At 35.3% G+C, this 14,764-nt stretch overlaps 1 protein-coding gene across 2 annotated transcripts in view; it reads right to left on the bottom strand.

Moving 5' to 3' along the window:
* Positions 1 to 14,764, bottom strand: part of DYNC2H1 (dynein cytoplasmic 2 heavy chain 1) — a 293,258-nt gene that overhangs the window by 265,121 nt on the left and 13,373 nt on the right. For both annotated transcript variants that reach the window (XM_087433636.1, XM_004427391.3), the window contains exons 11-18: positions 14,167 to 14,342; positions 11,918 to 12,113; positions 7,956 to 8,051; positions 5,300 to 5,452; positions 4,592 to 4,690; positions 3,353 to 3,492; positions 3,041 to 3,269; positions 2,019 to 2,146 (exon numbers count right to left, since the gene is read on the bottom strand). In XM_087433636.1, the coding sequence (XP_087289762.1) occupies positions 2,019 to 2,146; positions 3,041 to 3,269; positions 3,353 to 3,492; positions 4,592 to 4,690; positions 5,300 to 5,452; positions 7,956 to 8,051; positions 11,918 to 12,113; positions 14,167 to 14,342 (1,217 nt within the window). The remainder of the gene's footprint in view (positions 1 to 2,018; positions 2,147 to 3,040; positions 3,270 to 3,352; positions 3,493 to 4,591; positions 4,691 to 5,299; positions 5,453 to 7,955; positions 8,052 to 11,917; positions 12,114 to 14,166; positions 14,343 to 14,764) is intronic.

The following is a 14,764-nucleotide window of genomic DNA, read 5'->3' as shown; positions in this document are numbered from 1 at the left end:
CAGTAAGGGTCAAATAAATAGTAGTGGTAGCAGTAGAGATCCTTGAGCAGTCAGGTGACAGCATAAGGTCAAATAAGATGGGTAAGATTAGGATCAAAGACAATATCTAAATGAGAAGAGAAACCTCATATCAAAATATTACAAAAGCACTATCTTTTCCTTACTTCAAACCAATATTAACGGCACTATCATTATCCCAATCATTTAAGCTCCAACCCTCAAGTCATTTGTCTCTTCTCTATTCCTCACCCCTCATTTTCCTCCAATAATAAGACCTCTTAATACTCCATAATATTTCCTCCCCCCGCCCCCATTTTGAGTACCAACCACTTAATTCAACTACTTATTACTGGTTTTCGGGATGATGACAGACTAACCTTTCTTCCTCCAGGATATCTTTCTCCCACTAAACAATTCATTATTTCCAGATTAACATTCCTAATGTATAGCTTTGGTACTGACACACTTCTGTTTAGAAGCCTTCAATAGCTAACCATTCTAACGTGAATAAAATCCAAATTCCCTGTTTTAGAATGTAAGGCTCTCCCAAATCTGTACTCTATCTACTCCTTTCCAGGAACATCTCCTCTAGTCACTAATAAAACATTAATTCTAATCAAATTCTTGATTAACCAACTTCTTATTTTCAGCACATAAATCTCTCTCCTAAGAGGCTCTGCTTTAGCCTCCAATTCTCATTTCTACTCGTCAAAATTCTATTCAAGTGTTTCTATCTTGCCAAAGCTTTCCCTGATTTTGCCCCAAATGGATGGGATGTCATCATCCTGTAAATCTCCATAGCCTTTAGTTCAATCTCTAATACGGAATAAAGACTATTCTCTCTGCATTAATAATAACAACTAATATTTTTTGAGAACTTACTCTGTACCAGTAATTTATACACAAATTACTCCCTTAATCCTCGAAACACTAAGAGATGAATACTATAGTTTTAACTATTTTAAAGCTGAGGAGGGCCGGCCCGGTGGCTTAGCGGTTAAGTGCACGCACTCCGCTGCTGGCGGCCCGGGTTCAGATCCCGGGCGTGCACCGACGCACCGCTTCTCCGGCCATGCTGAGGCCGCGTCCCACATACAGCAACTAGAGGGATGTGCAGCTATGACATACAACTATCTGCTGGGGCTTTGGGGGAAAAAATAAATAAATAAAATCTTTAAAGCTGAGGAAATGGAGGTTCATGGGGTCCAAGTGACTGTCAAAGTCAAGCAGCTGCTAAGAGCCATCTAACTCCAGAGCCCACTCTCTTAACCCCTGTGTGTACTTGACTTAATCATCAATTATACTTGTCTTATTGCACTGCCAGAAAGCAAGTGACTTGCTTGCAGGTACTCTGTCTTCTTCATCGTTGTACTCCCACAGGACTAGGTTTTGCATGTTATAAATGCTCATCAAATATTTATTGAAAGAATGAACAAGTGAATTAATAAAAGTGATATGCACAATTAAACAAGCCTTTCATAGAGCTTTTTTCAAAGAGTGGTTCCAGTGATATGAATTTCAGATAGTGAGGGGGATATACTCTCAAGCAGCTGGGTTATGAGATTCCCCTCAGATGGTCTCCTCACATTTAGGGCAATACCTAGAAGCAGCACTATGTTGTGTGCCTCCCAGGGCATTCTGAAAGGAAGCAGAGCAGTACAAAATCAGAGACAAATGTCATTAGCTTTATATCCTTTAGTATGCTCTCAGCAGTAGATTCTTACCATTCTTAGACTGTGCCTATGCATATCAAATATTAGATCTTCATGCCAGATCTGGATAGAAGCTTCTTTCCCCTATCTATTCTACCCAACTAGGTCTCAGCCAGCAGAACTTCTAGAAGAGAAACTTCTTTTAGTCTCAGCAATGCCATACTCAGATGATACTCAGGTGTCCTGGCTGAGCTCTTGAGGAGGTGAGAAGATGACCTGACTTTGGTACCACTAAGTGAAGAGTACTCTTATGATCCCATGGCAAAAACTGTTATGATACATAAGTACTACTTTAATTTCTAATACCTTGGAAGTCGTTCTACTTCTTTCCCTTTTATTTTCAGTGCTTTAAAATTTTTCTCCCAATCATGTACAGTAGAAAGATGCTTTTCCACTAGAGCTTCCATATCAACTTGCCCAATTACAATCCATTCCTATTTAATGAAGGAGAAATATATTAAAGAAATAGAACTAATAAATTAACATTTAAAAGATCAGAGTTCAACTATTAAGAGCAATAAAAATGAGCAAATGTGAGGTATTCAAGTAAATTTCAATTTAGGTATGTAAATATAAATACTGCTGCACAGCCTAAAGAATGAATAGGAAAAAAACGATTTAATATATAAAAATACAGAGATCATAAAACTTTTTTGAAGAGATGCAAAAACCCTTTTGTTAGATTCTCTTCTCATATTTGAGATATACAAAGACAGAATCACCTCTGCAAAGCCAAGAGCTACTGTAGGCTACAAATCTGAAAGTATCCAGATTCAACTGATTCTAGAAATCTAAAATACAGAAGCATTGCAGTGTCATTTAAGAAACTGGCTGAATTCTCAATCATACGTCTCAGGATCAATACAAATGAGCAATGAATGCAATTAGGGTTTATCTTTGGAGAGTTGGTATGATGCACTTAAAAGTAAAAAGTTAAATCATCTCAATTTCATTAACTTTGAGGGCTTCCCTCCATGGATTGCTCTTGATCCAAAGAATGAAAAAAAGATTATATTTTCCTGAAAGAAATTAAAGTTGATACAACATAGTGTCACATTCCAAGTTGAAATAACAATCAAAAAAAAAAACAAAAAACTAGTTTCTCAATCTTCAAATAGTCAAAGACAAAAAAAATTTAGTGTAACTTTTTTCTCATCTGTGGCATAAATCTAGGTTGTATAAGAATCCTCAACTCTGCCTCTCCGGTTTACCATATTTTGTTTTACCATATTTTATGCCACACAAGATAAACTATTGATTTGTACGTTTAATACTAATTCAGTCAGATGAAATATTATAATAGAAGGACAGAAATTTACATTCCATACCTTATGTTGGTGTAAAACAGCTGACAATCTCCTAAATAGATCTTCTGCTTTGCCGAAAATAGTTAGAAATCCACTTGCATTTCTATCAATCATAATGGAAAAAATAGATTCATCTCCTGCCTCACCCACTCCCTTAAACTGATTAGGTATGCCGATGAATCTCTTCATTTCTCTATAATATTTAGCCCGGACTTCTTCAAAAGGAGGCCTGAATTGTAACCGTCCTTGTCTGAAAGCAAATAAATAACTTTAAAATATAAATTACTGGAAAATTATAGATTGAAAATTAAATTGGGTTTTAAAAAATCTTACTTGTACGTTAAGTCTATATTTATTTCTGGCAGATTCTCATTAAGTGCTTCTAAGCCCATCTGATACTGATGCTCCAGAGCTTTGTACAGTTGATGATTCCAGTGCTGTTTCCACGCACGCATGTCACTTGCTTGGAATCCCTAATATGTTATATTTGCATTTTTTATTTAAAAATTAGGTGGTAAAAAAATAATAAAAAAATAAATAAGTAAAAAAATTAGGTGGTAGAATGGGGTTTTCATTTAATGCTTTCATATCACATAAAGTAAAATTATAGTTAAAAAAACCTCATTTTAAATATCTTAAAACACACAACTCAATTGCAATTTGTAGTGAGAGTTTATATAGAGTTAAATATGAAAATCTTTAACCTTCATGCTTATAAATAGTATACAAAAAGATAAGTAAAATTTTAAAAATCAAATTAATATTAAATGGATTTTATATATGGACTTTATGATGCTAAAAAAAAAACAGTAACAGGAACAACAGTTTATTTTGTGAATTTCTTAGTCCTTTTTCAAAAATTCCCATCAAGTATAGCTCTGCTCTTCCCTTCCCACGCCCTAAATAATCCACTGCGCATTTAAAAACATGATAAACTTAAAATATGAGAATGCTCAGGATAGTTTACATATTCTTTTGCTTCCATATAACCATAAATATATCAATTCTAATACTTCAATTTTTGTTTTTTCTTAAAGTTCAAAAAACTGAAAAATACATGTAAATGTGTAAGCCACCTGGCTCATATTCAACTAAGATCCCATTATCACCTACTATGTAGCAGGCTCTGTGCTAACCACTTTCATATACATCATCTCATATCAAAATGTGTATGGAACTGAAATTTTACCCAAATAAAGAAAGAAATTCTGAAACAAAGTTATTTCAATCATTAGGCTTCTGCCTAAACCTAATTTTGTGTTCTACAGATGTCACAATCACCTAAAAGAAAGCAAACAAATGACAGATATTTAAGCATTAAGTCAGAAAAACTACAAAGTCTGAATTGAGGAATTTAACGTTCCATAAGACAAATGGAAACTTATTGTTATATTTTTAAATGTAAATGCATTGTTAATTTATAGTCTATATATAATTTAGCTGAATTCTAAATTTATTAGAAATTCATCAGTAAACATTTACAGATAACTTTATGAACTTTTCATCAATTCATATATTCACATTCTGAAAAGGTCCTATTTCAAAGTATAGACACAAAATAAAATACTCTACCTGTGCTTCTACACTTGCTAAGCCAGTTCGCAATTCTTGTAATCCATCTTTCCAACGCTGCTGCTGCCGAAGCAGATCAATATTCATAAGAACTACCACCTGTTAACATTAGAGCACAACAGTCTCAAAGTATCACTGAAAAAATAGTAACTTTTCAGTGGAAAAACCTGATAGACAGCCCCTTAACCAAGTGATCAAGGTTAACTCAACCTATAATAAAACACATCAATACCTGATCAATGCACTGAGAAAGGCAAAATATCACTTCTGTGATATTCCTGTCAAAACTGTATAACTCCAGTCTAATAATGAGAAAACATCATATAGACCCAAATCAAGAAGCATTCTACAAAATGACAAGTACTCAGCAAAAGCATCGAAGTCACGAAAAACAAGGAAAGACTGAGGAGAAGAGATTAGAGACTCAACGAAATGCAAGGTGGGATCCTGGAAAAGAAAAGGGACATCAGCGGAAAAAGTTGTAAAATTCAAAAGGGTCTCTTTCCTAATTTAGATAACTGTTCTATGTTTAAATAAGTTGTTAACAATAGGGGAAGCTGGGTGAAGGATAAGTGTGAAATCTCTATACTATTTTTGGAACTTTAAGTTTCAAATTATTTCCAAATAAAAAGTTATTTAAAATTATATTCTAATTACTTTTTAAATAACACTATTCATAGCTTATTCAATTTTATAAATAAAATATACCTTTTCACAAAAAGTAGTGTGCCATTTTCTCAATTTTCTGTTTTCAGTGGCAAGTCGTTCAGCAGCATTTTGAAGTTTTTGGATGTAGCCTTCTAATTCTTTAGGATTATCCCAAGTAATGTGTGACTTTCCACCACTTCCTGCTTTTGAGTTCTAAGGGTACAACAAATGACATTTAGTATTCAAATGCATTTTTTCCAAAAGATTCAATATTCTACATCATAAGTCCACTTATCCCTAACATTAACCTGCAATATAATAATTTTTCCATTTTATAAATGATAAGGCAACCGGGCCAAGATTGAGTAGCCCCATTCCTTCCAAGTTGTCCCTCTTACAACTAAAAAACCCTAGACATAACACAACAAACAGGCATAGAAAGACCGAAAGGTAGAAATACAAATATGGGTTCCCTTATCGTCCCCCATATATCCAGGACATGGCGCTGGAGAAGCCTCTAACCTGGAACCACCCACAGGGACAGACAGAAAAGCTCTAGCATCCTATTCCCTCTAGCCAAAGGACAAGGAAAATAGTGGCCTAACAACAGAAAACCTTTTAGGCAAACACCCATCCTACTCCAGCCAAACACCAATGGAAAAACCTCTCTGCAATTTCAGTGGAACCAAGTGGAGAGCTAATATTCCATCCCTTGCTTGGCACAAGCAGACAGTACTCCAATTCCCCTGTCAAGACAGCAGAGCTGAACCGGCAGCTGAGCTTCCGCCCTCGCTTTGCTGTAACACAGCAGTGTGAATCTGCCCTCCACTTCTCCTAACCATATCAACAGGGCTTAGTAGGGAACTGAGCTCACACCCTGCTTGGAGGCCACAAGACACTGCAAGCTGGTACCACACTGTCTCGGGAAGGTGTCAGTAGGGCAAAAAAGGGCACTGAACTCCCACTCCAGTCATCTGAAATGAAGCAGTGCAAGTCAGTGCTCCACTTCTGTCAGGATGGTATCTACAGGGCCCAGCAGAAAACTGAACATACGCACTCACCCAGTCCTCATGCTAGACCTCGTTATTTCAGAGAGAAATAATGAGTTACTTAGAAAGGAATGCAAATTCAAATGGCAGAGGATTTCCCATCCGAAACCACGAGGGCCACGAAGAAGTGGAACAACACTTTTAAAGCGCTAAAAGAACTGTGAACCATGAATTTCATATCTGGTGAAAATATCCTTCCGGAATTAGGGGAAATAAAAACATTCTCTGCAAAAGAAAACTGATAGAATTTGTCACTAGCAAACCTACTCTTAAAGCAGGGCTAAACGAAGTTCTCTCAAGAAGAAGGAAATGATAATGAGAAGCTTGGAACAGAAAAGAAAGAAAAACATTGGGATGAGGAAAATATAAACATAAAATAAACTACCCTTCTTCTCATGAGTTTCTTAAATCATATTTGATGACTGAAAATTATAACCCCATCTGATGTAGTGCTCTATGTATGTAGATGGTACTAAATACTTAGGACAAATGTATACAAGTAGAGAGGGTAAAGAGACCTAAATAGAAGTAAGGTTTCTATACTTCACTTGAAGTGGTAAATGTTAAGGCATAGCAAGTCTCTGGAATACAGAAGACCCTCAATAAATAGCTGATGAATAAATGAAAATAAACAATTATAATAAATTCAATAGAATACTCTGTGAATCAGTGCAAAAAGTATTTAATGAGTAATTACTATACACTACTTTACTGCTGTACTGCTACAGAGCACGAAAATAGAGTCCCTGCTCTCCCATATAGTTTATGCTGAACACCTTCTGGGGATCTGGAATTCTGGTACATATTAGGCAGAAGATACCCACATTTCCAGCCCCCAGTAAAAGCCTGGGCACTGAGTCGCTAATCATCTTCCTTAGAAAGACAACATTTCACATGCGTTACAACTCGTTGCTAGGGGAAGCATGTCCTGTGTGACTCCACCGGCAGAGGACTCTTGAAAGTTTGTACCTGGTTTCCCCAGGACTTCACCCATGCACCTTTCCCTTTGCTGATTCACTTTGCATCCTCTTGCTGTAATAAATCGTTGCTGTGAGTACAACTATACCCTGAGTCCCGTGAGTCCTCCTAGCAAATCATAGAACCTGCGGTAGTCTTGAAAACCATGACACAACTGGTTATCCACTTTCAAATAAAAGAAGAATAAAAGGGTATATTCTTCTTCTACTTATTTTTTAAATATTTCATGCCTCTGAAGACTAAAAATGTAGATTTCAAAAAGTTAGCAGTCACATAGTAACAGATAGTTTAAAAACTATTGTGGGTTTTCCTAATTTCCTATGTGTAGATCTTTAAATAAGCAAAATAAATCTTAAATTGCAAAATCAGGAGATGATGGAAAAGCACTAAAGAGTCCTGTGTATAAGGATCTCACAGTTCAGTGAAAAAGTAAAGATAACAGCATACAAATTGTATAGTATACATATTAATTCAATTGATCAAAACCAGCACCAAAATATGTTCAACACAACCCTTTAAATCTATGGCTGGAAAAATGTTACTTGTTAAGAGTGAAGGAAGTCTTTGGGGAACAAAATAAAGCCTTAGATCAATGGCTATGTTAAGCTGAAGAATATACTAAAAAACTAAGAAATGAGAAACACTTTACATGTAACATCTAATGATAATAACATAAAAAGTCTATTTACCTTAATTATCTGTTCAAACGCTAAGGCAGATTGTAACATCATTGGTCTCTGACTTTGAATCATTTGTTGATCGATGGAATTGTAAAAATGTGCCACCTACAAAGTAAAAGTCCAATTAGCAATAATCAATAATACATACCACACAGTTTTTAATTTTCTTTCATTTTTAATTGTTTGAATGCAAACATTAACTCTTATCAATTCTAAGATTTAACAAAAAATAGTTTTTTCATCTCCAACATAGTCTTTATGCATGTATTAATATATATAATCAACAAATATGTGTTGCATTCCTATAATTTGCCAATTTATAATTTGTCCCAGGGGCCAACTAAACCAAGATTATAAAATCCAGTCCCTGGAATCAGTCCCTGGAAGTTCACAGTCTCATAGGGAACACAGAGGAAACCAGTAAAGCATGTTAAACGCAAAAAAACTGAACTCTTTGTTCTTGCAACTCTCCAAACCTGCTCCTTCCTTTTTCAGTACAGTCATGCCCCGCATAATGATGTTTCGGTCAATGAAGGACTGCAAACACTACAGTGGTCCCTGTAAGATTAGTACCACATAGCCTAGGTGTGTAGTAGGCTATACCACCTAATTTTGTGTAAGTACACTCTACCATGTTCACATAAAGATGAAATTGCCCAATGACACATTTCTCAGAACATATCCCTCTCATTAAGTGACTCACAACTGTACAAAACACAATGATTTATCCATTTTGAAGACCAAAATAATATCTGAGTTGTCCTTAACTCTTCTCTCACATCTCACACCAGTGAAGTCTATTGACTATACTTTCAAAATACATATTGAATCCAACTACTTCAAACACCTCCATCAATCCCACTCCAAACCAAGCACCCTCATCTCTTGGCAAGACCAGTGCACCATCTCCTAACTGGTCTCTCTGTTTCCAATCATGGCCTCCTATTATCTATTCAAAGCAGCCAGAGTGGTCCTTTTTTAAATATAAATCATGTCATATCTTCCTATGACTTCCCAATACATTTGAGAACAAAATCCAAAATCCCAAAACTCTTACCTGAAACCTTCCAATGGTTTCCCAACACACTTAAGAATGAAATCCAAATCCAAAACCCATCCCCTTACCCCAGCACAAACATTTTACATAAACTGACCTTTAGTCCCACCACAAACCCCTCCCTCATTGCATTGTAGCCAAAATGGCCTGCTTGCTGTTACTCTAACCTACCAAATGAGTCTTCCCTCAGGAATTCTGCATATGTCAATCATTCCCTCTGTCTGCAATAGTCTTCCTCCAGATATTTGCATGGTTCTTTTGCTCACTTTGTCATGTCTCTTCTCAAATATTACATTTTCATCAACACTTACCCCGACCACTCTGAATAAAATACCAGTCTTTTTTTTTTGCTTAAGGAAGATTGGGCCTGAGCTAACATCCCTGCCAATCTTCCTCTATTTTGTATATGGGACGCTGCCACAGCATGGCTTGATGAGAAGTGTGCAGGTCCGCACCTGGAATCTGAACCATCGAACCCTGGGCCACCGAAGCAGAGTGTATGAACTTAACCACTATGCCACTGGGCCAACCCCAAAATAGCAGTTTTTGTCACAATCTTTTTACTATGTTTTATTTTTCTTCAAAGTACTTATCACTACCTAACACTGTATTATCTATCTATGTATTTACTGTCTATCTCCCGTATCAGAATGATAGCTCTAAAAACAGTGCCTAGCAAATAGCAAGCACTCAATAAATGTTTGTTGAATTAATTTATGAATCAAAAAATAGAGATACCTACAAGGTACAGTGGTGGACAAAGGAGGACATTGTCAACACTGTCTGTTGGGGAATAAGGAGAGGTTCAGGGAAGAAAATCAAGTGGACACTATGGAGGGAGTCTAAGGAGTTTAAGGAGACTGTCTTTTAATTTTTGTATCCTCAGCACTTCACAAAATTCTTGGCACAGAGTAGTTGCTTATAAATATATTTATTAATTTTATAGAGAGTCATCTTCTTTCCACTAGTATGCATAAAAACATACTTTATTTGGTGGGGAATACCCACTCTACTCATTCTATACCACAATAGTCCCAGAAAAAGCCCAATCAGGAAAACTAGAAGCAAAGAATACATACCATCATAGCAATCTGGCCATACTGTTATCTATATAACACCCTACTTCATACTCCCTGCTCTAGCTAAATATCTGCTCATAAGTAAAGGTACATATACATAGATTTTTCACAATTGTTCTCCTAGGGGTAAATACAAATACTATATGACCATTCACTCATCTTTTGAGCTCCAATTGTTTTAGACTAAATACTTAGGATAAAAAAGTGAGCAAGGCTTTCTACTTTTGAATATGTAGTCCCTCTCTTTGAAATGATCATCCATCCCACCTCCTTGTGCTCTTGAGAGAACACATGTACGCTGTTCCTGACTCACATTACACATCATGCCTCTGTAAAGATTTATCTGATACTACCTCTACCCCTCCCCAGGAAAATAACTGAAAATTCCCACCTCTATGCTTTCACAGGGCTTTCTGAACATCTATAATATAGTACTCATATTACTAAATATTGTACCTATTTGTTCACATATCTGTCATCACTATATGAACTATAATGGAATAAATATGGCTTTGGAGTCAGAGAGATTTGGTATCAAATCTCAGCTTCATAACTTACTAGCTGTGTGGCACTGGGAAAACTATGTTACAAATCTGATCCCCAATTAGATCAGTGAAAAACGGGGGATTAATTGAAACAACATAAATAAGGCATCTACCAGAAGGCCTGATATTTAATGAGAATACAATGTTTAGTTTACTCTCTCTCACTGGACCAGTGGTTCTCAACCATGGCTGATTTGCACCCAAGGGGACACTCAGCAATGTCTGGAGATATTTTTGACTGTCAGGACTAGGCAGGTGCTACTGGCCAGGGATGCTGCTAAACATCCTACAATGCACAGGACATCTCCCACAAAAAAAAATTGGTCCAAAATGTCAAAAGTGCTGAGGCTGAGACACCCTGTGCCAGAGTATGAGAGTAATATATTCATGTTTATATCCTCATTACACTGTCCCTGGTAGTATGAGTGCTCAATGAATCCTTTTTGAACAAAAGAATAAATGCAAGACCAAATATACAAGATACTGTTCCTGCCCTCTAAGATCTAATAATCAAGTGACAGAAAAACTGAAAAAAATCCAGAGTGATTTGCACACTACACACAGAATAAAGAACAATCAACTAAAGGAAGACACAACAAGGAAAGTGACTTCTGAGTTGGGAATTAAAGGATGACTTTTGAGTTTTCCAATTCGAAATATATCAGCGCACGGAGATGTGTTTGGAAAGGAGCCAAGTTTCATATTACTGAAGCATAGGGTGCAACATGAGGGGAAGAGTACAGGTAGTAAAGGCCACAAACAGTAAGGTTAGTTAGAGCGTGATTAAGAGGGCCTTGTATACTGTACTAAGGAGGTAGACAATGTGGTGATAATAGTTGGTTTTAAACAGGAATATGATATGATGGCAATGTACTGAACAGGTAGACCAAGGAAATCACCAAAAACAGAGACCAGTCCATAAGCCTACCAATTCTCTAAGAATCTGTCTTTTGACGGCAGGCAGAAGATCCTTTAATTAGTAGGTCCTTTAAGACCCATGCAAGTAACATAAAAGAAAGAAGAAAAAAAGAGAAAGAATAATATTCTATTTTTCCAAATGTCTTCAGAATAAAAAGCAGTAACAATAATACCTCAAATTAATAAATTTCTATATGGTTTACAAAGCAAATTTTGTAATGTAGTCATTTAGCAAACCATAATTTAACAAGACTTAATGGTGCTAATCTATTAGCCTAAAAAACTCAAAAGTAGAAAACAAAGCCCTTAAAATATTCTAATGTAATAAACTCACAATAGCCATGTTTTCAAAAATATAATATAATTTCATACTTGTTTAAGAATAATTGCTTGCTTGCAGAATTTCTGTGCAACGTTTGCAACTTGCTGTATTTTGGCAGGAATAACAAAGCCAAGGGCAGAAAGCTGACGAACTTCCCTCAGAAGAATCACCAACCGATCTGAATAATGCACTTTTAATGATCCATCACTAGGATCCAATTCCATAATTCGACTATTAGCCTCAATACTACAAAATAAAATGAGTAAGTTTTTAAGGTTCATGTTCTCACTCTTTTGACAATGAAAAACACATTAGTTCTTACAATTATTCTGTAAATATAAAATTAAGTCAAAGAATTTTTTAATTATAGTTTTCAAGTTGTTACCTTTTTTTCATACAGTAGCTCACAATTCAGATCCTGATAACAAACTGCAATATCCAAAGTATATTATCACATTATATTTCAATCAAGCAGTTTTTGAAGTCAGAAAAATCAATCTCTTAACCTTCAGCTAAGATTCAAAACTGACATCATATCCACCATACACAGAAAAGGCTTTGATTCTTTTTTCTAGAATGTACCTTAGATTTTTTCTTTATAGTCAGCCTACCTGGTTCTTTAATACTTTAATAAAGAATCAATGGTAAAGAACATCAAAATGGTAGGAGCAAAGATAATCAAATGTTTCATTCCTCTACTCTTTGTGTCACTATCTAAGACTGTCCTTTCTTTGTGTTTCTTGTAAAGGCTACAACAGCAAATTTTACATTGGGGCACTCAAGTCAGCATGGATTATGAAAATGCTGAGCTAAATTAAGCATAAAGCATTATATTTTTCATGACCTATCTTTCAGGATCAGGTTTACATAATGCTCATTCTTTCAAATCACTTTCACAATTAAAAGAACTTGCAGGTCTTAGAAAACAAGCTACTGAAAAGCAAAGAACAAATCTATTCAGCCTACTTAACAACACAAAACAAAGCATAATAAAAAGCAGATACTTTAAAATGGCTTAAAACAATAATTTAGCCCAAACTTTTCTATATGAGCATAAAGCCTGTCAGAAAATTATAATGGTGACCCTTTTTCCCTTTATTCAAAACTAATCTTCAAAATCAGTTTCTACATTCCAGCATATCTGAAATATGTTCCAAAACACACTGATTCTATGGGACATAATGCATTTTAACTAAAAAAAAAAAAAAAAAGTGGAAGTCAGGGAGTTTCACTGCCAAATGGGAAACACTGGGCTGAAAAAAGTTAAACAGGATTCTTCACAGCAGGTCTCCGCCCTTTGGTACACTATCATACACAGTGGGTCTCCACCAGAGCTATAGTGATAAAAGTGTGCAAAGTGTGCAAAGTTTCCAAAATTAGTTGACTAAAGAACTCTTTATTTTTCTTTTGGCTTGGAGCATCTCTCGTATTCTAGGTTCAGAGTAGAAAGAGAAAGAGTTAAATGCATAAAATTATAATCATTTTGCCCAAGCACCTTTTGGTTCTTCTATTCTTACTCTGCAACCAAAACGCAAGATAAAGTGAAAAAAAAATTATTCATTCAGTTTAAGAAGCTACCACTTTTGGCCTAATTATCTTTTGTAGCAGAATAGGGAAAATAAACAGAATTTCATATTATGGAGAAAGTTACTTTTAAAAAGTAACAAGTTTCTAAAAATTAAGAAGTGACCAAGTTTCTAAAAATACAGACAATAATATGCTGGTAAAAGTTTATCTGAACAAAGAAACAATGGTTTTTTTAAACCGTCTACTTTAAATACCCATTAGAATAATTAGGTTAACCAATTAAATTACATTCAATATAGCTCAATAAATATCTACCAAACCCTTACTACGTTGGGCACCATGAAGAAATACGTCTCATCTCAAGGAGCTAAAAATTAATGAAATTTTACAGTTTACAATGTGTGTGTCTATGTTTGTGTGTGTACATGTACATAATATTCATGTTAAATCGTAGAAAAACATCTATGAATACCAATAACAAAAAACCACGGGAGAGGAAAAATTCCTAATTTCAAAATGAGAATCCACAGTTCTGGGGCACAGACATGAGAAGGAAGGGAAAAGCAGTCAACTAACTATATCATCAAAGTTGCCAACCTTAATGACTTAAAAGTTGATAATCAAAAACTAACAACAACAAAAATTAAAGAAACAGCAGCAAGTTTGAAGAAAGGAGAAAGCAGAAATTATTAACTCCACTTGTCATTTGGATTAATAACATAAGAAAAAAGATTCTTGTGTAGATTTCACTGTTTGATATATTTATACATACCTCAAACCAGATCTGGAATCAGACAAACCAGATTGAATATCCCTGGACCAATCATCAAATTGTTCTTGTTCATATAGTTTAAACTGGTCTAAGAGATCTTCAGCACTTTGATGGAAAGATCGAAATCCTGACAAGTCAGATAAAAGAGCCTCTGCAATTCTGATAGTATCATCCACCTTAAAAAGTCAAATTAGAAGAATATTTATTATTTAAGTTCTAACAAAGTTAGCATAAAATGAGCCCCCTTCTCTGATCTATCATTCAGAAATTATTTTCCCATTCATCTATAAACAGTAAAATAAAAGATTTGTCAGTGAATATAAGAATATCAACCCCTACTTTGCTTCTGAATTATACAACCTCAGAATAGCAAAACACAGAGAATAACACATACAAGGCATAACTTGAAGGGTAAGATAAGGGAAATTCAGATGAAACTCCAAGAATTCAGCAATACAGTCACGCATCACTTAATGACAGGGATATGTTCTGAGAAATGCGTCGTTAGGCAATTCTGTCATCGTGCGAACATCATAAAGTATACTTATACAAACCTAGATGATATAGCCTAATACATACCCAGGTTATATGGTACTAA

This window comes from Ceratotherium simum, chromosome 7, assembly GCF_057802395.1.
Source record: "Ceratotherium simum simum isolate JZ-2026a chromosome 7, ASM5780239v1, whole genome shotgun sequence".
Classification (NCBI taxonomy): domain Eukaryota; kingdom Metazoa; phylum Chordata; class Mammalia; order Perissodactyla; family Rhinocerotidae; genus Ceratotherium; species Ceratotherium simum.
The sequence above is the reverse complement of the archived record's forward strand: the minus strand, read 5'-3'. Positions and strand labels throughout refer to the sequence as shown.